This window comes from Salminus brasiliensis, chromosome 10 (genome assembly GCF_030463535.1).
Source record: "Salminus brasiliensis chromosome 10, fSalBra1.hap2, whole genome shotgun sequence".
NCBI lineage: Eukaryota > Metazoa > Chordata > Actinopteri > Characiformes > Bryconidae > Salminus > Salminus brasiliensis.
The window spans coordinates 22,573,340-22,598,307 of NC_132887.1; the positions used below are offsets into that span (position 1 = coordinate 22,573,340).

Below are 24,968 nucleotides of genomic sequence, written 5' to 3' on the forward strand. Positions count from 1 at the left end.
GCTCATACAGGCATTTACAGTGGACCCTGCTTGCTCAGGTTCCAATGTCTACAGTGATATAGACACATTAAAGGTCAAATACAGAAGTCTCTGTATTGTAAATGGCTCATATGTTTTATATTCCTGCCCTATAAGCCTTAAAATATATAGCTAAATCATAAGACGGCAATTAAAGAATGATTGAAATAACTAGAGAAGAGAAGAGCTTGTGTATACCATGTGTATTCAGATGTGAATGCGTGTATGTGTGTGTTTGTCTCAGTTTTACAGGGCATTGAATATCCGTGTAGCTCTGGTGGGCTTGGAGGTTTGGAGTGATTCTGATAAATGTCCAGTGACTCAGGACCCATTCACCACCCTGCATGAGTTTCTGGACTGGAGAAAGCTCAAACTGCTGCCCCAAAGACGTCATGACAATGCCCAGCTTATTAGGTATAATCAGATCACATAAACATGCGCACACACTCTCGAATCACATGGATACAGTTGTATGCAGAGCTTTGGGCACCCATTGGCCACCCTTGGGCATCCTGAAAGCCTTTTTGACAAATGGGGTGTTATTCAATTACTGATACTGGTACTAGGAGTTACCTAAACATTAGGCCATATTTATTTCATAAGAGAGTAACTGTGCATGTAGATTTGCAGGAAACATTGTCTTTTATGTGTAATTAGCTGTTTTTACTACTTCTGAATGACAAAAGACAGCATGTATCATTTGGCCAAGGGTGCCCAGACTTTGGCATACAACAGTATACCTTACTCTACATGGTAATACTGCACTGCAGGTATGGACACACTCTTATGGCTCATGCCTCAGTTTTCTTTTTTATAGGTGTGTGTACTATAGTAAAATCATGTAATGACATAATGACTTTTGCTCTTTCCTTGCAGTGGCGTGTATTTCCAAGGCACCACCATCGGCATGGCCCCCATCATGAGCATGTGCACTGTGGAGCAGTCTGGCGGCATCGTCATGGTGAATATGCAGTCTATTCAGTGCATTTCACATCATTAATTAACCCCTTAACATTTTGGAGTTTGGATTTGGGCCTAGTTAGGAACACCAGGGCTGGGTTTCTCAGTTCAAAAGCATCTTAGTGTTAAGAACATTTAACGAGTAGAAGATAATAAGAAGTGTTTAGTGTGATGCTCACTTCATTTAGCCATTTAAAAATAGTCTTTTGTAAAGATGCTGTTTGGAAACCCAGAGCAGATCAGTCAATTAAAAGCTTTTCAATGCCCAGTGTAGCTGTAAATTTGCATAATTAATTTCCTGTATTACTTTAGTCATTTTTCATAGAACTGATCTGTGTTGTATAACAGAAATAAAATTATATAAACATTAAAAATAAGTTAAAGTTATTGGGTAAACACATGTAATGCGCTCTGAAATTTCTTTCAAGATGGTCAAGTTTATCTCAGCTGCGGTTGTAATATTTGTTATGATGGTCAAACCAACAGATCAGAATTAGCCTTTAAAGCAACATTATGCATCATTTTAACATTTTAAATAGCGGCTTAAAAGTCATGTTGAGGCCCCACTGACTGACGTAATAGATAATAGTTTCTCCGTTTTTGTTATTCTGGGCTCGGCAAGCTGCTAACTGCACTATGAAACTCTGTTGAAGAGGGCAGGACACTGCTTGTGAGAACAGTGCTACACTGTGTAACTTGAGTCATATTCATGTGAAATCCTTCTTTTACTTTCAATGACGGTTTTGTATCTCTCAGCTTGTCCAGAAATGCATGTGTAAAGCATGTCTTTTGGGGTTGGTCAAAACTGTGAATTACTATAGGGGGAGCCCAGGATCAGAAAATAGCAGTTCTCACATAATGCTGCTTTAAATATCTTGGTTAATCAGTGGAGTGTATATAAAGGTGAGCAATTAAATAAACATCAGCTTTTTAACCATCAAAATCATTCAGGTGATACTTTTTTGCATGATGGTGTGGTTTAGAAATCACTAGCAGTGCCTGCTAATGAGGGAAATGCACCAAAACACTTTATGAATGACCTAAGGTCATGCCCTGGGCATTACAGTGAATCTGACCCCATATGTGAAGGAGGCTTTATGAGGTGTACAAAATATCTTGAATCAGCTAAAAGTCTTCCCTGTGATTCTTTGATTCTGCCGTTTTTGCCTCCTTTGTACTTCCCTACTTTGCACTTCCCATCAATCATATTTTTTTCTTTAATTCATTCAACATTTAGTGGCCTTTCTGTCAGTGGTTGAATGCAAGAGAAGGTCTCAGCAGAACACACACAGTGAAAAAGAATTTTTAAAAATTCCCTGAAAAAGCTCCAAATCCACCATTTTTATATTTATTTCCTGATTTATTCATGAGAGCCAAAAAGGTCTTGAACTTTTTCAAATGTGAGTCAGTTTAAGAACAAGTGTTCTTTCGGACTATTGTGGAGGTTTTAGGGGGTGTGTTACTGATTGCCTTCATTATGCAGAAAAATTGCATTGGACTTTCAACTTCCCCATGTAGAGAAAGCTCACTTTGGTTTTTAGACTCCTTTTTTTCACCCACCACATGCTTTCGTGGCCCCTCTTTTCTCAACAAAGCCTCATGGTAGGTACAGCGTGTGCGGTTTTGAGTGGTAATGAATCTAATTAAGTGGAACACCGTAGGAGCTGCCCAAGGTCATTGTGCGCAACCTGCGTTCTCCTAAGCACTCGTCGGGTTGCTTGTCAATCAGAGAAATCACCTGCGGTTCTTTACCGCAGCTAAATACCACACATTTACATTTTTATTAGCCCAGATAAATCACCCGCGCTCCAGGAGCGTGTTACATACGTCTGCCACAGCAAAATCGCCTCTCTTTTCAGACTTTGCCGCGTCGCGCTGGGCAGGAGCGATTAGGAACGGGCCTGAATTAAAGAACTGCAGCCGTGTAGTTTGATGAATGGCGCTTATTAAATGGCTAAAAGACTCGGTGGTGTCAGCAGGTCTGTGACCTGTGAGGAAAGAGACGGCGTTGTGATGGATATGTTGTTCTGCCTGCTGTGTTGCTGATTGTCCTGCACACTGGAGAAAGTAATGTGGAATGCATTCAGATACAGCGTGGCCATCATTTCTATCTTACAAGCTTTCTGGTTGTATAGGTAGCTATAATGAGGATGCAGTATATTTTATTGATATGGAAATCATCTAACATTGGTGTTGAAAGTTGTGGCGCAGTGGCGTGTAAGCACGTGTTTTAGAGAAAGAAGGAAGTGTGTACAAACAAAGTGCTACATCTGTTTCTCTCCACCCATCTCTTATTACATCACATTTCTTCCTTTCTCTTTCGATCTCTTCTCGCGTCTATCTCTTTTTCTCTCTCGCTCCCACTCACACTCTCGTTTTCTCCGTCCACATCGCACTTTCTCTCTTTCCTATTTCCAGTGGAGAGGTAAAGAAGGGTCTTTGTTTTGGTTTGATTCTGATGTTGTTTCCGTTCTATTTAGACATTAAAACAAGCTCAGAGAATTTAGATGTCCCCTCTATGGACAAAAGTATTGGGACACCTGCTTCTTATTTCCTTATTATGAAATGAAGGATGTTAACAAACGAGTCTGTCCTGCTTGTGTTAGAGTAACTGTCTCCGATGTCCAGGGATGACTTTCTGTAATAATTTGATTGCATTTAGCAACAAGACAAGCATTAGTGAGGTCAGGATGTTGGATGATCACCACCCCACCTTATCCCCAACCTTTCAGCCACTCCAGAGGCTTCTGCACTTCACACCGTGGTCCTCCGGTGAAGATGACCACAGCAGTGATTTCTCCAGTCTTCCTTGCATTAGCTTTTTAGCCTCAGCCCAGCCATTCTTCCCTTCTCTGGTGCGTCTGTTGTTAGTTTTTAGCTCTCCGGTCAACCGGTCACTCTTTTCCGGTCTGTTTAGTGATACCTTTTAGGCTCTAGTCAGTCAGCTATTGTTACATTTTTCTGGTCCATCTAGCATTAACTTTTTCATTAGTATTTTCAGCCTTGCTTCCATATTTCCATCTTTTAAAGTATCCGTTGTGTTTAGCTTTGAAAGGCTTTCACTAGTGGGCTGGGTGTATGTACATTTTAGACGTATGAAAATAAGCAGTCCAGTCTGTTAAGTAACAGTTCGGGGGTTTGGGTGTTGGTCTATTTCACAGCTTAATTTTACCTATACTTGGTAAAGTGTGCGCTGTTTACAGTATTTTTTTTTACATTTTTTATAGTTCAGCTATGGCAAGAAAAATACAGTCCATTATAGTAGTAACTGCTAACGTGTATTTACAGTACACGAAGTTCACACAGTAACTGTAATTTAAAGGACAGTTTAAATCATAGTAATATTGGTTGATTCTAAAGGTGATGGTTCTGAGGGTAGTTTGACACCTTTTGCTACAGTAAAAGCCTCTACTCTAGATGCTGGAACATTGACTTCAAAACCTGTGATGTACAGTTGCACTCATCTTCCAGATCCTATTATCAAGACATGAAATGATAATGAAGATGTTGAGGGGGGAACGTCATCTAAAGATCTACTAGAAGAAAGCCATAGTGGTTGTATTCAGAGGAAACTGTTGTTATTCAGAAGCGCTGAGCGGTTTCTGGGTCAGTCCTTTATGAATAGTTGTGAATGAGATGAGTATATAGAAGGATCTCAGTCTTCCTGTACTAAGATCTCACTGTCTCATGAAGAGGAATGTGATAGAAGTAAGTGAAAGACTGAGTAAATGTGCAGGTGTTCAGGAGAGCTCCAGGGGCTTTTGTAGTCAGTTGGGCATTTTTCTTTTCAGTAATAATGTATGACTCTGTCATGCATGCATGGCATATATGACAGATATAGAGGGTAAAGTAAGGAAAGATAAAAGAGAGGAGGGGTGTGTGTGTATGTGTGGGTGAAAAGAGGGTGAGAGGCGAGAAATAACTGAAAAAGAGAAAGAGAGGGAGTGCAAAGGGAAATGTAGAGATGGCTGGATATTAAAGTTTTAGGACTTGTTTTATTAATGTACTCTGAAAGCAGCATTTTACTGCAGGGTAAAAATGGCCCGTTTTAATGTTTGTATTGTTTATTCATATTTTTAAGACTTGTTTTATTCAGGAGTTCATTCATTGGGGATGCAGATCCCCCCAATGATTCAATTAAGCTCCTGTTCATTAAGAAAACAGCTTTTTTTATTTAAATGAAGTGTTTTTAATGTTACTTTTCCTTGATTGATGATTGAGATTACTTTTTCATGACTGTTACAGAATGTTCTGTACTCACATTTGTACAAATCTACTAGAACAGCACTTCTTTTTCTGGTCTGGAGTGTGTGGAGTGCTTCAGAGACATTAGTGTTGCCACAGCAGTGTAAAAATTTCTATGGTAGATTTTCTTTTCTGATTTGAAGCTTTTTGTCCTGAATCAGGGTTTGAATCTGTTCCTGAGAGAGTTATAAAGACCTTCTGTTTAAACACAGTGAGGAAATCTACAGCTTTGCACTGTATTTAGGTCTGTTATGGCCATTATCATGCAAGGCTTAGTATTCTTATGTGGAAGGATATGTTGCTGGAGACAGAGTGAAAACCCTTAAAGAAATATCCGAATACGTGTGGACAGAGCCATGGGCAATAAAAAATATAAGTAAATAAAAATGAGTACAGACATTGTTAAGAACTAGCTAGGTTTTGTTATGTTAACAGACAAGACACTTGTGGATGTGAGGAAATGAGGAGATATGATTAATGTAAAAGGACAATCCAAATAAGTAGTCAGAAAACCAGGCCAGGTCAAAACTGTGACTAGAGGCACAGATAGAGTCCAAAGCAGGCGAGGGTTGAAACCAAAAAGACAAATAAACGCCAGCGGACAAAGTCAAAAAGGGTCTACCAAAAACAAAGAGGCAAAAATGGGTCAAAACACAAAGAGATCAAATAGAGGTAAATGTGGAATCAACTTTGGCAACACTTTGAAACACTTGAGAAACAGACATGTATATTTCCACACGCAAAAAAAACTTGTATCTTCATGTATCTTCATTTTTTCACTTTTTGACACTATTGAAATAAGGCAGTTGATAAACAGTTCAGTAGAAATGTTCCAGAATGACTTGGAACTCTTTGTACATAAACTTCCATTGAAAGTTAAGAAGTTTGACAGCGACAATATACACACTTGCTCAATCAGTGACCGGTAAAATGGGTTACTTCTCATGTTGACTCTTGGAGCGTGAAAAAAAAACATGCAGTTTTATGTTGTTCCCTCCTCAGGACCACTCGGACAACCCCCTCGGAGCCGCTGTGACTTTAGCTCATGAGTTGGGACACAACTTTGGAATGAACCACGACACTCCGGAGCGGGGATGCGGCTGCAGGATGACCGTGGATCGGGGAGGCTGCATCATGACCCCCTCCACAGGGTGAGTTTAAATGTCGTCATGCTGAAGTAATATTTTGTAAAATGAAAGGCGGTATTGAAAAGAGGATGGCATTCTGGGGCTAATTAATTGATTAGTTGCAAAGCTTATTTTTTTTCCCCCAAACACTCAATTACCCGATGTTAATACGCACAGACATTTTTTAGCACCAGTGTCTGTTGTCATTAAGGCTCTGTCCTGGCATATCCAGATATTTTTTAACAAAGTAGCATTTTTGTCTGCGTTTTGGCCTCCTTTTTGGAACTGCTCTACAGGATATAGATTTATGAGAACTTCACTGTTTTTGATAGAGGCTTTTAGAGAAAGCTGACATCACGATGTCAGCCTGGCATGGTTGGCACTGATGAACATCTGGGTTAAAGTTTTATGCTTGAAAAAGCTATAAACACAGCATTTCTATGCCTAAACAAAAAGAGTGTGTGAGAGATTCAGAGACATCAACACTATTATAGTTATGTAGATTATTGTAGCTTTTTTTTTCCTGGTACCAATTGGGTTTTGAGTCTGTGTGTGAGATTGGGTTGTGGAGACCTGCTGGTTGTCCACAGTAGGAATTGTTTGGCATTGTTTTTTGAAAAAGTAGTTCTTGCTGTATTTAGGTCTAATTTGGCCATTAAACTTTCTACTTTGAGGAATTTGACATGACTTTGTGAGGTGTTGTGAGTGCCATATATATATATATATATAAGCATGTCAAGTGGGGTAGTCAAGGCTACTGATGCTTTGGCAATAATTCAGGTACTTAATGACATCATAATTCAGAGGGCAATCTGAGGGAATAATGCATATGTTTGTTACTTTGAACATGTTTGTTGGTTTGTTGTTGTGATGGGGTGACAATTTGAGAATTGTGTTTTCATAGATAAAAAGACATGGAATTTCCTTTTATATATAATTGGCCTCATATTGGACACTAACCACATGTCCTATACAAATTGCCTATACAATTTTCTATACATGTTTATTACATATCTATATTTGTTTAATATGGCTTTTTGATTTCTTTACCAACACAAATGTGGCATCAGCTGAAATGTAAGAATCTGTGTTTCTAGCAGAACTATAAGTGAAAAAGGATGAGAAATAATTTCATACTTTTGGTGTTATGGGCAATAGCTGCATTAACTGACTACTAAGGGTTAAGGTCCTTATTGACGGTTGGTCTCAGCAGTCTTGGAACAAAAACCCGTCACTGTTTTTAAGAACTCACGGACGCACAGAGGGTCTGGAGACTCGCCTGGCCGGCACGGAAATTCCGTTTCTCGCCACCGTGTCTGGAGCGTGGTGATAACGCAGTTGCCGGCAGTGACAGGGCATATGACTGGAGTCTGGCGTGGGTAAACATCAGGTTGATAAGGTGAGGCGCCTCGTAACAGGAGATTTCTCTCTTCAGACTGATGCCAATTTGCTCTTATCTGATGACGAGTGTGAGACTCACCCATGTATCGTTTTGGGGTGGAGGAATGGATTCTGACGACATTTCAGAGAAGAATGAGGGAAGTAAAAATAAGGAAAGGAGTGACGGATGGTGCCGACGGAAAGGGTTTGTGGGGTTTTTGGGCTGTCTGTTTTTGCCTTGGAGGATAGGGATACTAGGAGAGACACAGTCAATTCTGAGGGAGTGGAGCGCCTAAAGCACAGAGAGCTATCCCCATGTCTGAGCCACAAAACAAAGAGGATCATGGGATATCCACTACATGAAAGGTTCATGGGTATTCTTCACAGGAGCCAACCTACCATGAGCTCAGCTTCACAAGGCTCTATTGCTCCTGGGTGTTATCGTCTGATCTTCGGTCACAGCGTTCACCTCCAATTCCTCAAACACCTTTGACAGGCAGGTTCCACTGGCATATAGAAAACACTGCCATGCCTGTAGCCATGGCAACCTATTTCCCAAAATCCGCTTTGACCAGTTTTATGTGTTCTGCCCTTGAGTTTCCTCAGAGTGCTCTAGTTCTCCAGTTCTCCAGTTCTCTTTCACATGTTCACGTAGTTGATTGTCTATAATAAATTGCTCCTAGGTGTCAGTGTGTGGGTGAAAGGGTGTGTGTGTGTGTGCCTTGTGCCCAATGATTCTGGGTAGGCGCTGTACCCACCACAACATTTCATGGCTTCAGACAGAAGCAGATATATATGTGTGTGGGGGGGGGGGAGGGGGGGGTAGATGGGTGGATGGATGGAAGGATGAATGGATGGGTGGATTGATTAGGTGGGAGAATAGATGGATCGGATTGGTGGAAGGATGGATGTGTGGGTGGCTGAATGAATGGATGAGTGGGTGGATGGATTGGATTGGATTGGATTGGATCGGATTCTATCAAATCTAACCCTAAACCTAATCCTAACTTTGACTTCAACCTAAAACCTTGCATCAACTATATCCCTGCTGAGAATCCATCGTGATTCATCAGAGTTTAAGACATTGATCATCTGTAGATAATCAATAGGGGAACATCAAAGTAAACTAATGATATAAGGTCACCTATTAAACACATCCACAGTCCACTGTATGTTGCCAAGTTAGCTAAATAAGCTAACTTTTGTTATTGCTAACTCATTGGATTTTGAGAGTGAATTTTACTGTGTGTTGGGGATATAAAGATTAAATAAAGATTTAAAGATTTAACAAGACCCAGTGTGGTACAAACATCAAAAAGGACATTTTATACATTTCATTCACCAGAACTATGAAAAATATTCCAAATTGTAAATTCTTTCTGGATCACTGATCAAACCATAAAACATCTCCTCTTCCATTTCTGTCAGCAGAATTGTGGCATTGATTGAATGTGATGAATTTGCACTTTTTGACACTTTTGAGTTCTTCACTTCTGTTCTTCACAAGAATTTGAGAACAGCGATGGGTTTCCATTCATCTCAGTTCAGCCATCCAGAGTCCAATTTAAAGAGAGCTATAAGCTGTTTCTGACTACACTACCTACTACCTCAGCCTCTCATATTACGGCAGAATTTCCCCAGGACATCCTCTAAGCTCCTGAAAACATGCTACTTGAGCTCTCATGTTGGATTGCTTCAGCTGCTTCTCTTATCGCTCATCTAAAAGCTGAGGTTTCAGAGCGGCAGATGCTCTTTAACAACTCTCAACCACGAGCAATTCACAAGCTCTCAGCTGCTGCCTCCTTATCTCAGTGTGGGGTGTTTGAGTTGGACCTGAGACTCGTATCTGGAACGCCGCCACAACAAACAAGCCGATTTTCCCATTATACACTCGTACAACAACACGGCAGCACACCAAAAGGAAGCCACCGTGGGGGCCTCGGAGGTTTCCTCAGGCAATTGCCTGAAAATGAAATTATAAAGAAAGGTGGATGCGAAGTGGAGAGTCAAGGTAAGGGGTAATAATGTAGCCTCTTCAGTATTTAAACGAAGAGAAAAGAAGGGTGACGGCGCTGTTTCTCTCGGCCACTCTGTCAGGTTTCTCATGCAGCTTTAATAGCTGAGAATCTCTCTGGCACTGGAATGCATGAACACATTGCTTGACTTCACCGCCTTGGTTAAAAAGCATTAGTGGGAACTGTCACCTCATCACCTCCCAAAATGCACTTATATGCAGGTCAGCACACACACATACGCACACACACGCTCTCACACTACAAGGGCCAGGAATACGGGTTAAAGTGATTGTTACAGAAGTAGGCCAAAATCCCATGCACAATATATGGACAAAAGTATTGGGACACCTGCTCATTTATTGTTTCTTCTGAAATCAAGGGTATTAAAAAGAGTTTCCTGCTTTTGTTGGAGTAACGACACAGTCTCCACTGTCCAGGGAAGGCTTTCTACTGTATTTTGGAGCATTGATATGAGGATTTGATTTCATTCAGCTACAAGCGCATTAGTGTCAGGATTCTGGGTGATCATCATCCACTTCATTCCAAAAACCACAGTTTGTAGCACCATCATTCCAGAGAATACAGTTCCACTACTCCACAACCCAATGCTGGGGGGCTTTATTATCATTAGGCATGCTGCCAGCAGGTTCAGAGGTACTCCAGAGAATTCCATTGTATTGGCAGTACTTCTCTATATGGACCATACAAGTGGTCTGAGTGTGTGCATTTGCACATCTGTGTCAGCAATGGGTGCAACTTAAAATAGCGGAATGCACTCATTAAAAGGGGTGTCCACAATTATTTTACATTAATTAGCTTACATTTGGGTAACTGATGTGTGAACTAGATTTTTGACTACAGTGTCACTTTAAAGGAGTGTGGTGTTGGGTGGCTTTTGGGTGAGGCTTAGTGTGGCTGTAGGTTGTAGGTTGGTTTCTGTATAGACTGATAGTTTGGTTTATTGTCCTCATTGCTGGGGCTGGTGTGTTTTGGCAGGTAGTACATGTGTTTGTTAGATCAGCGAGGCTGTGTGTTAGTGTGGAGTCAATGGACAATGCTGCCCTATTTTTCTCCACTTCCCACAGGAGGGACACAGACTTCCTTAGTTTATTTAACCCTAAAAGCCCTCGGCCCTTTTTCAGCACCTGCACATTGGTGTATTTCGAGTCAATGATTTTTTCCTTTTATTTTTTTGCACGGGGAAGCATGTCAACAGTACTGCCGGTGGTGAGTGACCATACACTACAGAGACAGCAGGTTTAAAAACTGCACAAACCTACAGCACACAAATACACACATCTAAATAATCAAACCACCGTTTCTTTTGATACCCTCCATTACCCTGTGAAAGCTCCCATGGCTCCGCTCTGCCACATCTCTCACAAACACATGCAGTGACTCTTATTAATTCAGTTCCTCAAAACCCCTCAGCCGACACCACACCATAGGTTGTTGTATTCCAGCTGCGTGAGGAGCTATTTTAAAAGTTCAAACATGAGAAATTCATGATCTGGTGGCCGTGCTCTCTCTCTCTCTCTCTCTCTCTCTCTCTCACACACACACACACACTACCTCCTTCTCTGAGAACCTCCATGCGTTTTATTTAAGTTCCATCACATGCAGTGGCCCGTCTGCAATGCGCGTGCAACACAACACACCACTCAAACTGACAGAGATCCAGATTGAGAATCCAACTCAGAGAGAGAGAAAATGAGACAGAGAGAGAGAGAGAGAGAGAGAGAGAGAGAGAGAGAGAGAGAGAGAGAGCCCATATGGCAAGGAAGACAGAAAGAAGGGAAAAGACAGACAGCCGGAAAAAGAAGGAGGCAGATGGATACAGAAATAGAGACCGGAGAAGAAGTTAGACAGACAAAGAAACGGAGACAGAGATATAAGAATGGATTGACAAGCAGGCCTGGTGTACAGGAACAGAGATAAGGAAAGTGGGAGAGAGAGAGATTGTGTGAGAGACAGAGAGAGTAATTGTGTGAGAGACAGAGGGAGAGGAAATAAGTGAAAAGGCGAGCGTATAAAAGGGAGAGACAATGAATGAGATACAGAAAGAGAGAGGGGTAAGTGAGAGTGAGAGAGAGACAGAGAAAGAGTGAGATAGTGAGAAAGTGAGAGAAGTAAGCGACTGAGAGAAAGTGCGAGTGAGAGAGAGAGAGAGAGAGAGAGAGAGAGAGAGAGAGAGAGAGAATAAGTATCAGAAAGAGAAGGTGTGAAAGTGTGATGGAGAGAGAGACAGAGAGTAATTGAGTGTGAGAGAAGGAGAGAAAGTGTGTGAGAGAGACAAAGAGAGATCAAGAGAGAAAATTAGTAAGAAAGATAAAGTAGAAGAGAGTGGGATAGAGGCAGGATCATTTAGTGAGAGAGAGTGAGATGGAGAGAAAATGAGAAAGTGTGAAAAAGAGAGAGAGAGAGAGAGAGAAAGATAAATTAAGGAAGAATGAGAAAGTCTGTAAAAGAGATGACTAGTGAGAGAGACAGAGTGTGTGTATAAGAGAGAGAGAAAAGGTGTGTGTGATAAAGTGAGAGAGAGAAAGCATTGTTCGGAAGGTGGGAGGACAGGGGGTGCTAGTATGATGTGATGAGTGCTGACGATGCCAGCAAATTCTCACCAAAAGGGAACCACACAACTGGGCCCAACCCCAACCAGAAGCTAACCACAGAAGGTGGGCTAATTCTGAAGCAGATCTGCCCCACCATGGCCAATGATGGGACCAGGGGGTGTTAAACATGGGGTCATCTGGCTTGTACACATCGCATGAGGCCTAGACGGGAGCCATGTGAGATTAGGGTGGGCTTTAATGATGGGGGGGCCATTTTGGAAGACCAGCTGGGTCCCCGTAACAACACATATACAAATCCACCTAGAGCCCATGCCAACATTAAACCCACCCAGCCCATGTTACACCTATGTAAGCCCAACATGAGCATCTTGGCGGGGGTGAATGTCATGGTAATTTTCATTGGACTGATTGTTTCAAGGAAACTATAGAAATGAGAGGCAACAAATCTTTCAAAGCATAGAATTTGGTGCATAAGTTTCCTTTTATTGAGTGTTTTCTAAAATTCTATTTATCCATACAGGGTCAGAAACATGCATACAGCACATTTCATATGTGTCCCCTAGCAAGTGGTATTTTGATCAGACTCTTGGTAGCCATCCGAGTTCTGGCAAAGATCAGACCTTTAGGCACAGTCCACATATTTTTGACAGGATTGAGGTCAGGACTTTGGGAAGGCCATACCAAAACTTGAAGTTAGCCTCTTTTATCCATCCCACAACCACCTTTGATGTAGGTGTCACTGACGTGCTGGAACATCCAATTGTGTCCAACCATCAGCTGATGGTTTGAGGTTTGCCGAAGACGACTCGTCTCAGTGTGGTTATCCACCAAAAAAGAAAGAGAAAGAACCCTCTGTATATGGCAGCTGTACATCTGAGCAGCTCTTTTTTTAACCTGCAGTATATACAGCCAGTCAGAACAGCAAGCTATTTGAAGGACACATTTCTGTCCTTGTGGTCACTGTCCCAAAAAAAAAAAAAAAAAGCACATTGTTACCATAGTATTTTCTTGTCAAACAAATCTGGCCGCTCTGCCGTAACACCGAAAGATCACAGACAGTAACTCTCAGATTGATGTTCAGTTGCAGTGTAGCATTTATCTTGCAATGCCATCTTCGTATGTCAGAATATTGCTAATGACGTATTGCAGAAGACGCGCTCTGGCGGAGCGTGAATTTAATTGGTTTACATGGCTGTAAAATCCTGTTAATAGATCATGTTAACCAGCTTTCCTTCAGACGGAGTTGATAGACCACCCAACATTGCACTCTAGCCAGCCAGTCTACATCTGCGGGGAACTCAGGACTGTGTCAGTGTTTGACGTATGTAGGCCCTCTGTCTGGATGTGGATTTTCCTGCTTTGCAGCACTCAAGCCATAGCTGGAGCTAATTAAGCAATGGCACTCTCTTGCCGGACCACTACTGTCACCCGGAATGAGAAGAAGAAATTTGCCTGTAATGTGGAGCGTGTCAGATGGCCTTTTTGGAGAAAGCACATCCGATGCTATCGCTTAATGGATATCGCTTTGGCCTTTTATTTCAGCGGCTGCATGCCTAATCGCAAACGACTCTGTTATCTCCTCGACGACACCCAGCACAAAGGAGCCCCGATTCTGGATTGACGCGCGCTACTGAAGGGCACTGATTAAACGGGCGTCCGTTTCCTCATTTCACACCTAGCGCTGTTATCAGAGCATTGCTAATAAGGTCACACTCTGAAATAGAGCTTTAAAAAGGTCCCGGGCCTTGTGCGTTACCTCAGAGGAACGGCCTGATCTGTCTGCGCTAACAGAGGAGATAAATGTGGACCTGTGTGTGGAAATGTGTGTCAAAATGGACGTGATTCTTTGTGTTTGTGGAGAGCATGCATGCCTGAGCGCGTTATGATATCAGAGGTGATGATGGCGGGACCTGGAAGGCTAGGCGGTTCCAACACTTCCCAGAGGGTAATTCGATTAGCATAGCTGGTCAAGAGGGCTTTAAGCAGACATCATCCAGTGGAATTTGCAGCCTCTTCCAGGAACATTCGGGCAACACTCAGGCTCAGCTGAAATAATACTCAGGCAGAGAGTGTGTGTGTATGAATATGAGCAAGAGCAGGAGAAGAAAGCAGGAAGACACATTCCTTTAAAAGACCCAGGGAACCAAGTGGACCTCATGCCTAGGTGGACCACAAGCACTGCCTCCAGGACTCTTACAGCAGGGCTTTTTGGGTTGTTCTCCTCTGTATCTGCCTTTCTTCCTGATTTGCTTTTCATGATCGGTTCTCCACTGAAGTCTTGCTTAATTCAGCTTTAGATGTGATCTCACCCCTCACACACTTTGAGATGTCAAAAACTCAGCAGGTGCACTGGCACCCAAACAGAGGTCTGCTCAGCATGTGCAAGAACTGAGGTGTGTTAGAAGTGGCTCATCTTCAGAGGAATTTGAGACGTATGCAATGATAGTTTTAGCATATTTTTTCTTAAAGGCTTGTCATTTTTTGATGAGCAATATTAGTATTTGGAAGATGGTGGTTTTATAATTTGTCACTGTATTTTTATTATTTGTTTTCTTTCTTTCTTCTTTATTCATCATGACTGGGACTTTAAGTTCATGGCTTATTATATTGCCAAGAGTAAATGAAATATAACAACATTAATTCCATCATCAATGTATATAATGTAGGCTTTAGAGTACTATAGGGTTGACAACATATCCATTTGCATGAAACAGTTAAAAAAATCAAAGAATTTACTTTACATATTTAATTATTAAAATGGCTCCTCTTGTGCTCACCAGGACCATGGCTGAAGTGTCTGTCATCAGCTGGATGGTGATCCCATCTCTACTTATTGTAAGCATGAGTAGCAGTGGATTTATGTTAGTGAGCAGAGGTTTTACTTTATATCAGGTGGACACGAAAACTGAGATGGTCCTTAGAGGAGTCAGCGCATATGCAAGCCTACAGTTGCTAGCAACACAGTAGTGCTAAGCATTTGTGCTGTTTATGACCAAGTGATCCAGCATGCCTGCTCAACACTAATTAATAAAATATATTAATATGAAGCCATATAAACAATTAAGAAATGTAAGATGTGTCCAGACTGGAAAAACAGTGTTGTAGATTATAATAATCTGTAGAAGTTCTACTAAAATTAATATCCTTAATGCCTGTCAAAGTCAAGTACATCTCAAGCTTGATAACTTGACAAAATTACTATACATTAATTATTACAGTGTATAATTTATTATTAAGTATCTTGTTTTTTTTTTAAGTTGATGTACTTGAAATATTTAACTTAAAATATGTAAATTCAATGTTTATAAGTTAACATTTCAGTTGACTTTTATTTTTGTCCTAAAATAAATTATTAAAAACTTTTATTGCCCTTAATTCAGAATTCGCTGTGTAACTATCACAAAAATCAGTTCATCCAACAATCAAGACAGCATTGCGTCTTTTTCATATAGTGTTAGAAAACATATTAACACAAGCTCCAGTTCCACATGGTAATACATTTTACTATGCCTGGCCTTGGACATGTGGGCATGTTCAAGCTACTGTGGAGGTTCATTTTAATGAGTTTCAGGGGACAAAAGTGCCCCACACTACATTAGGTAAGTAAGGGTAAGTGTAGTACTTTTCATCTGTAGGGAAGAGAGCAGAGTCTAGAGGACCTTTGGTTGTCAGGGGCTTTGAGAGTAGCATCATTGGGTCTTCGGTTTGCAGTAAGGATTTACTGGAGGTGTGTGTGGAGGAGAGGGGGTGGTGGTAAAGATGGGCAGAAGGATTCTGGGAGGGTAGGATTTGTTGAGCACTCAGATGGAAGGGTGCAGGCGGTTCCAGGGGGAAGATTTAAGGGGTTGCACAGATTGCGGGCTAGGAGCAGAAGGATCAGTGTGGTTTGGCAGGGAAGAGAGAATCTGCGAAGGTCTGAGTGGACACGGACACTTGACTTTGAGTGTATGTGTGTGTGTTCATGCTTGGCCGCATGGTTGACTCTCCTTATCTCCATGCTTCCTGCAGCACTGCTTGAGAGTGCACTGGCAGGGAAATGACACTTACACACACAGACACACACACACACACACACACAGACACACACAAATGAGGACCTAAACCCCCCAAAACCTTGCCAACCTTAGGCCACTTGCAGAAGCCTGGTGGCAGCGCCTGCCAGGCCATACAGAGACTTCTGTGTAAAAGCTGCCTTTCTCTGGCTGTCTTTTTCGCTGTGCCAGCCTCTCTTAACCCGGCTGACCAGGCAGCTTTGCTCAGCACCAAGCGCTCCAAGCTCCTTCGAGCCCTGAGCCAAGCTTTACTGCTGGACGTTTTCCCTGCCAAACACCCTTCCTGCCATTATTATTCCAAGCAGCCTCCTCTGCTGAGCCCCTGCACAAGCCGAGCCCAATTTGGCATTGTTATCTTGTCTGCCTTTGTGTCCCCTATGATGTATAGATTCTTACGCAGAAGTCTTGGCACCCTTGGCCAAATGACACATTTTGTTGTAGTTTTAATTGAGTAAACACTCCCTCTGCAGCAAATCAAACAGCCTCTAATGCACAGTTCCTCTGCCTTTTGTAACATACAAAAACAGTGCAAATTAAAATCATAATGTGGCCTTAAAATTCGGGACGCTTGTATATGATTTTTGTAGCATAAAGAAGTCTTTCACTTATTTTATAAAGCTACTTTTCAGAAGGCGTCTAGTTCTGAGATATTTTAGAGTCATTCACTTTCATTTGTGTACTCATTTGTGTGCAGATAGTCTGTCCTCTTTTCAGCTTCAGCTTTTTAGGAGATGGGTTGACATTTGCATCCAGGATTTATTGTATGTATTTTGTGGACTCCATTTTCCCATGGCACTGGTGGCAACACTACCCTAAGGCATAATAGATCCACTTCCATGCTCTTTTTTCCCCTCTGTACCTTTGCTAATTGTAGCCAAGCGTTCTATTGTATTTTCATTCCAGAGCACTTGCTTTCAAAGCTCATCTGTCTTGTCTAGATGGGCTGTAGTATACTTCAAATGTTGAGTTTTGGGATGGGTCACAGATTTCCTTCTTACAACTTCCACGAAGATTATGTTTGTGCAAGCCCTGCTGCACAGTGGAACAAACAGCGCACCACCCTTTTAAATCAGCTAAACTTTCATCATGTTTTTTGGCCATCATATGAGGGTTTTGATTACCAGCATACAAGCAGTTCTCTTCTAGAGTTTTCCTGACTTTCCCAAACTCATCTTGATCTCAACAGTTTTCACTTTTGCACTAAAGACACTCCAAGCTGAGAACACTTATAGCCTTCCTCTGCACTTATGGGCATTGATTACTGTCATTGTTAGATCTTTAGACAGTTGGGGTCACCCTAACATTAGCTGTGAATTCAGATTAGCTGTAAATATTCTTTTGATTAGTTACAGAGGCTATTTTTACTCCAAACAAACAAACAAAAAAAACACAAAATGTGGTATTTGGCCAAGGGTGCCAAACATTTGCATAAGACTGTGGCCAGGAATGCAGTGAAATCTATTATGCAATAAAAGTCAAACCTTCAGTTTAACAAGTGCTGAATGTTAAGCACTGGAAACAGACTAAACTGCTGCACTACTGATACATGTTCTTGCTGTAGTCAGCAAGCTAAGCTAATTCTACTTTAATCCATCATATAATTGCATACTCATAATTGTGGTATGTCCATTTATTTTATAGCAAAACAGCAGCCAGCAAGTCTCTGAATATTTGTACTACCTTTTTGTCAGCACCTTCTTGCGGACTTCTCTCAGTGCTAAGCTTTCTCAGCACATCAATCTTCTAGCTTTTGTTTCATAATAGACTAGAAATTGGGGTCTGTCAGCAGCCTTGTCAGCGGCCTTGTCCATTTACTGATATTCCAGCATAGATTCATTTCTTTTCACACATCAGGTTTTGGAGGAAGAGGTTTACACAGAATGACATTGTCTTGGTGTGCAGGTTATGAGGCACAGGATGGAAACTTTTGAGAAAACACACTCTGGCACTTTCATTACTCTCTGTAAGAAAGCTTTGCATGTCTTTCCTGCCGTCAAATTCTGACAAAATTAGTGGAGATAACATTGCCAAGCTGTCTTTGGGCCTTAGAAGCAATAACGTGACCCAGAACCTCTACCTCTGAGATGCTTATTGCAAGTTTTACAGAGAACTAAGAATTTTAACCAGAACTCCAAACTGGTCTGAAAAATGAAAATCAAATCAAAGGATATTTTTTTAAATAAATTGAAAACAATAATCCTTAACTGTTGCACAGAAACATCAAAAATAAAATCTCTACCCAGCAGATTTGCCTTTGTTAAATCAACACTGTTAGTGTAAAATCAACATGCTGGCAAAGTTGCATAGCAAGTTATAGCATTGTTTCTGCAGCATTTTTTAATCAAAGGGCTCACGTCATGGAAAACTGAATGGAAACTATGGAAAGAATGCAAAATGCTACAAAGTTTTTTTCCAGAGGTCCTCAAACTTTTGCATGTATATCTATACATCTCCAAGCTTCATCCTCCTCACAGAAAGCATGGCATTCTCTTCACGGATTCCCTGACACTTGATTGAATCCATCTTGCCCTTCAACAACACTGCTGGTTTCCACTACCACAGGAAGCAAAGCAACCCAAGAGCATCACTGAGCCTCCACCATGCTTCACTGAGGGCGGAGTGTTCTTTTCATCATATGCTTCATTCTTCCTCCTCCAGACACACTGCTGATCCATAGGCCTGAAAAGTTCCAGTTTTGTTTCTTGTTTCAACAGGAAACACGAGTAAAGGCTTTTTGTTTTAACAAATCTTGGTGCAGGTCTTTTTCCAGTTTTTTGGGCTTTTTGAACACCTGCCTCTTCAGGAATCAGGTGGCAGTCGGCGATAGCTTCCTCTTTCTGCCACATCCAAGTAGCGTAGCCAGTGTTCCTTTAACTTTATACTTGTGAGCTGTGCTTTCAGCCGTATCTCTTGGAACATTCAGAGCCTCTCTATGTATTCTTTTTCCTTGTTTGTGAAGGCAATGGTCTCTTCTCTGAACTTTCTGGACATCTGTATTTCTAACATGCAATCAAAGTCAACAAACCCCCTAGTCAGTCCCCATGATGATCTCAATGATCTCAAGCACACCTGATGCAACCAATGCCGCATTGTTTGGCCACCTGATTTGCAAATGTGTGCTCTTATGAGGGATTCTGCTCAGGGGGCTGAATAATTCTGAGACTGCAGTAGTTCATTAAAAGTGGCATTTTGTGTTGAATGTGGTGAAAGCAGTTGCTATATTAGTTGTGCTATTTATTTTTAGCTGTTTAAATAGCTCTTGTTTGATTGGTTTATTGCAAAAGTCCTGCTAATAAAACTAGTTTGCAATGGAGGTCGAATAATTTCGATTTATTTTGCAACTGTACAAAAAAACAAAGTTTTGTGAAGCAGCTTATTATAGGCCTTAAATTCTTCAGCCGTCAGGTCAAATCACCAGTTATGAGCGGTTCTGAGTATCTAAATTTCTCTTTAACAGTGTTTGAATGGACCACACCACTCTGTTTATGTCTTAATGGTTTATTTATATAGAATTTTAGAAGACCCAGTGGAATTTACATTTAAATGAATGTATGTGGCAGACAATGACAGTGTTAAAGAAAGCGTGTGCTCAGAGCCATCCCATTTGTCTTTTGTCACTGAGCCCTCCTATTAGCATTCATCCCCTCATCATAGACTGCTGATAATGTAAGAATGCTGGGATTTCTCTGGAGTGTTGCACTATTAATGATTTGAATGAGCATCTTGACATTTTGAGGCTGAAGGGCATATAAAACATTCTTCCTTTTGCAAGTTGTAGTATTTATGAAAGACAGACATGCGCCAACATTTTTGATTCGTCTTAGTTAGCATTCCGGCTTTACTTCCCACAATGGCAGGTTTGTGTGCGAGTGAGTGTGTGTTTGTGGTTTGTTAAGCTGAGCCAGGGTACATGAGGTGAAGCATAAGGACTGGCCCAGTGACCCTCCCTCCAACAAAGTGCCTTTCTTTTCCTCTCTCTGTCTGATCTCCATCTCTCTCCCTCCTTGGCCATCAGCCTTGGAGGTGGGTTAACCCCCCCACCCTGCACCCCCTTCCCCCAAGGGAAGCGCAGCTGTTCATGGCAAACATTTCTTCCTCCAAGTACCTCCCTCTATCCCTCCCTACCTCTTTCCTCCCTTTCATCCTCTGAGAGTTTATTTTGCTTCGCTGGCACTGGTGACAGCCACTTCTGAGTCATGGAGGTTTGATTTCCACCAGCAACCCCCTGCTTCCTTTTAGAATGAGAACAGAGAGCTGCGCTCACTCACGCCTTTGACTGAGGTTCCTCTGCTCTAGAGGAAGAAACAGGGCCCGTTTAGTTAAATGGAGGTGCGGGGATGAATATGCAGGAACAGTGCCGGGCGTAAAGAGACAGGAGGGACAAGAGGTCATGAGAAAAAAGCTTTAGAATCAAGAGTGAGGGCAAAGTTAAGTGATGATGACACTGTCTTGTCAGATCCTGCCAGCCCTGGTCCAGTTTCCTGAAATCAGTGTTACTGAAGTTTACCCAGAGCAGTCTTTCAGGCAGTTCCTGTGATCTGCTCAAAAGAGGCTTTGATTGACATCTTCTAACAGTGCGAAAGATGGTGATCTACTGTAATCACAGATGATTGCAGAGATGTTTATATTTGACAGCTTTGGGTCGATTAAAGCAAACCCTGGTGCAATTGATCTGTTAGTGCGGTTCGTTAGAGTAAGTGTGAATGCTGCCTTTCAAACTACGGTGCCCACCAAGCACCACTCTCTTTCTTGCTATTTCTAAGGGAACTCTGGTGTGGTTCGTTTGAAGCATGAACACAATATGAACCCAAGGCATCTAAATAAACCAAACGCAGAGCTGTGCACAGGCACAGGTTCACTCCAGTCAAGTCAAGTCAAGTCAAGTCAAGTCAAGTCAAGTCAAGTCAGTCAAGTCAGATTTATTTGTATAGCGCTTTTTACAACAATTACATAAAAAGACATGAAAAAGCTAAGGCCCCCAGTGAGCAAGCCGAGCAACGGCAACAGTGGCAAGGAAAAACTACCTCAGAGCTGGAGGAAGAAACCTTGGGAGGAACCAAGACACACAAGGGGGACCCGACCCATCCTCCTCTGGTCAGAACTATTTATAAATGATTTAAAAAATAAATAAATAACCCACCATCTAAACTGTTGAACTGCTCTGATCATAATCAATAATATATTAATCATGGTGTAGTAGAACTTAATATAGTCATGGCAGTGATGGTAAGAGTAATGAGAGTAATGATAGTTAATAGTAGTAATATTAATAGTGGCAGATAGTTAAGAGTCCATTTAGGTTTTAAAATGGTCATTAGACAGGTAGCAGTGGTAGGAGGGTGTGCCGCTGGTCTGGAATGGGTGGTGGTGAGGTGGTGGGCCTGTTGGTTGTACTTGTAGGTGACAGCTGGTCTGACGCAGGTAGAGGGGACCTGGCAGTCTTCCAGCAGGTTGAGCTGGGTGACCATTTACTCGAAGAAGGTAAAGAGAGAGAGTTAGTTCTGAAAGGATTTATGGAGAGCAGAGAGTGTTAAGCAGTGTCAGATTGTGTCTGACGCCTCCGGCAGGTCTGACTATAACAGCCTAATTAAAAGGAGAGAGCCAGAAGGTAATACAGACATGGAAACACCCCCGAAACGCTAGCGTCCATCTGCTCCATAGTCTACAAACCTGAGTAATCGTGTGCAAGCAGGGAGACAACAGCCTTAGCATCTCAGTATACTACAATTCCTTGTGTCTAATAATCCCTGGACCTACAACCTTTATCTAAGAGGAAGCATCACAAAATCTAGTCCACAAAATCTCAATTTAATCCTGTCCTCTACGTCCCCCAATGTCATGTCGTTCGCATCACCCGCCACATCATGGGGGAGTCTTTATACAGACCTACCTACATCTCTGTGCTTTAACTTTTTCTGTCAGAGGCTTTAGTTTAGTGGGGCTCTGTCTCAAACCACACACTACCGCACTACTGCACATTGTTTCAAAACTAGGCACCATTAGAATTGCATTCATTAGTGTAGGTGCCTCAGTAAAGACATGTACGTTGGGATTTTACAGCTTGACATACGTCATTCTGTAAGCTTAAACTTAAACTTCATGGTTCAAAATCATATTTTAATACTTTAATATAAGTGATGTGATTTAATAAGACAGGTTTAAGGATCTAGCAGTTAGATTTTTTTCCTGCAGGTTATTGCGTGGATCATGCAGGACAGGTGTGTCATACGTCATCTTTTGTTTCCCTTTTGGTTTGATTGAAAATGTGTCAGCATGAACACAAAGCAAACCCAGACTCAAATGTAACAATGTATCATTCTCTTACTTGGTCCAGACCAAGGGAACCTAACTACAAGTGTAACACACCCTTATTGCACACCCTTGTAGCATTTAATTTTTCATATGTCTGGTGGGTGGTGGAGTTGGATGGCTGACTAGGCCTTAAGTTTAGCTGGATAAAGTAAAAATGGTAATGACACGGACAATCCAAAAACTGCATATCAGGATTTAGAGAAGATAGCAATGAGAGAGTGAAGCCATAGAGGCTTAAGTAAATGTATGATCTCAAAAACAGCTGTAAGCAGATCTTCAAACATTCAGAGAGGATGTTGCTAAATCCATAAGAACACTGCAGAAATGCTGACAGCAATACACACACTAACAATAAAAGACAGCACTCAAAAATCAATGAAGCAATGACATAAATGAACTGAAAACAGAGTATTGAGGTGAATCCTGCCTTTCAGCAAACAGAACAGAGGACAGTAAATGGGTGGATAGGACGATAAATGGAACCGTTTATAATCCAGAGCAAGAACAAAGAATCTGTGAATCTTATAAAGTCCTTATAAAAGCAAAAAGGTTATCTGAAGTATATGGATGTGGAAGGTTCTGATTTTTGTGCTGATCAAGACCTCCAAAATGATACAGTATGATAAAGTTCTGGATTAATCTTGATTCACTGGAGTTTAAGTTCTAGTTTAGTCTTCTGTCTCTGTGTTAGTGCATATAGTAGCCCATATCCATTTTTTTGCTATATGCAACACAGATGTGTCTGTCAGTGATATCTTGTTTTATGACACTTTTTGGCAAAGTATGTATTGATTGGTTGCTTTAATTGCAGATCAAGAAGTATTTTGTGTCATGGCAGTGACTACAGTTGCCAAGACAATAGCAAAATAACAAGTAAGGTCGGAACAGAAAGGTTGTAATTATGTTCTGCAATAAGGTAATTTTCTTTTTCTGTCTGAAAGAGTCCCAGTTGAGTTGTGAGTCAGTTCTTAAAACTTGTGATCGTGCAAAGCTAATAACCTCATTTTGAATCAAATGAAAGCAAATGTCATCATTCAGTTATGATATCTTGTGCATGAGATCATGTAATTATTTGGTTTAATAAAATAAAATAGGGCATACACTCAGTGTTACTGTGCCCGCATAGACTCAGGCTCAACTAAGGCAACGTCCCCTAGGCAACATTCTTAGATATTGATGTTGAAATGTCACTGGCCGGCCAAATGAAATCCCAGCTCAGCCAGATGTCATATGTTTTCATAAAATCTCTGCACTGATCAGAGATCAAGCTGTAAAAAGGTATGACACACAGAGGAGGTGTGAGGAATCTGTCATTTGCCTTGATGGTTAACCTTTACTCATAGCTGAATGAAAACCCCTCTTACTCTTGTTTAACTGAACTTTTTGTTATTTTTTATGAGCAGATGGTTTGCACACAAACTTTAAATTGTGCTGAAATAACAGAACTCCTATCACACTATCAGCCAAACAGATTCTATATTGCCTTATCAAAGAACCTTTGAAAATTTATTTTCATAATTTTGTTGAATTTTATTTGTTGTCCTCCGAATTTGCCCACTTGTTCGTAGCTCCCCCCTCACACTAGGACCCGGCACTAGGACCCGGCACTTAACACGTCTCCTTCGATACATGCAAAGCCAGCCACCCCCTCTTTGTTAGCGCACCATCACAGGGCAGCCATCACACTCAGAGGACAGCGCCTGGTTCCTTGCTCCTCCATAACAGCTAACAGACTCCTCTGCTGGCCTCTTTAAGAGTGATGAGTGGAGAAAGTGCCATAGACCCAACCGGAGAGAGTGCAGCCTGTTATTCTCTCTTGGACAGAAAAAGCATGCAGGGTTAACCACTTAAACATTTGAACGCATGGTTCTTTTAGTGTCCACAGCTTTAAAATTCGCTGTTTGTATTGCTGAGCATTCCGTGGGTCTCATCAGTGTCTTGACGAGTGCTAATTTTATTACAATGAGTGCTTTGTAATGAATGCTAATTTCATTACAATTATTCCTGTGTTCAGTCCCTCCTGGAATTTGTGACCTTGCAATTGCAAGAATTAATGCATATTCAACCAATCCTCACAACCAGGGCTTGGCCAGGGCCAGGGCTGGCAGTTTTGACCAGTAACTGCATTATTTCCAAGTTAAACTTAAAGTAAATCTGTGAAGAGCTTTCACAGTTAAGAGTGCTACTTGCCAGGATGTCATAGACTACACCCAAAGCCAGTTACTAATATACTAATATATTATATACTATACTAGTATATTAGTGTATAGTAATATACACCTTTTT

The 24,968-nt window shown here is 41.4% G+C and overlaps 1 protein-coding gene across 2 annotated transcripts in view; it reads left to right on the top strand.

The window, feature by feature from the left end:
* Nucleotides 1–24,968, top strand: part of adam12b (ADAM metallopeptidase domain 12b) — a 90,040-nt gene that overhangs the window by 19,125 nt on the left and 45,947 nt on the right. For both annotated transcript variants that reach the window (XM_072689720.1, XM_072689722.1), the window contains exons 6-8: nt 263–432; nt 895–979; nt 6,226–6,374. In XM_072689720.1, the coding sequence (XP_072545821.1) occupies nt 263–432; nt 895–979; nt 6,226–6,374 (404 nt within the window). The remainder of the gene's footprint in view (nt 1–262; nt 433–894; nt 980–6,225; nt 6,375–24,968) is intronic.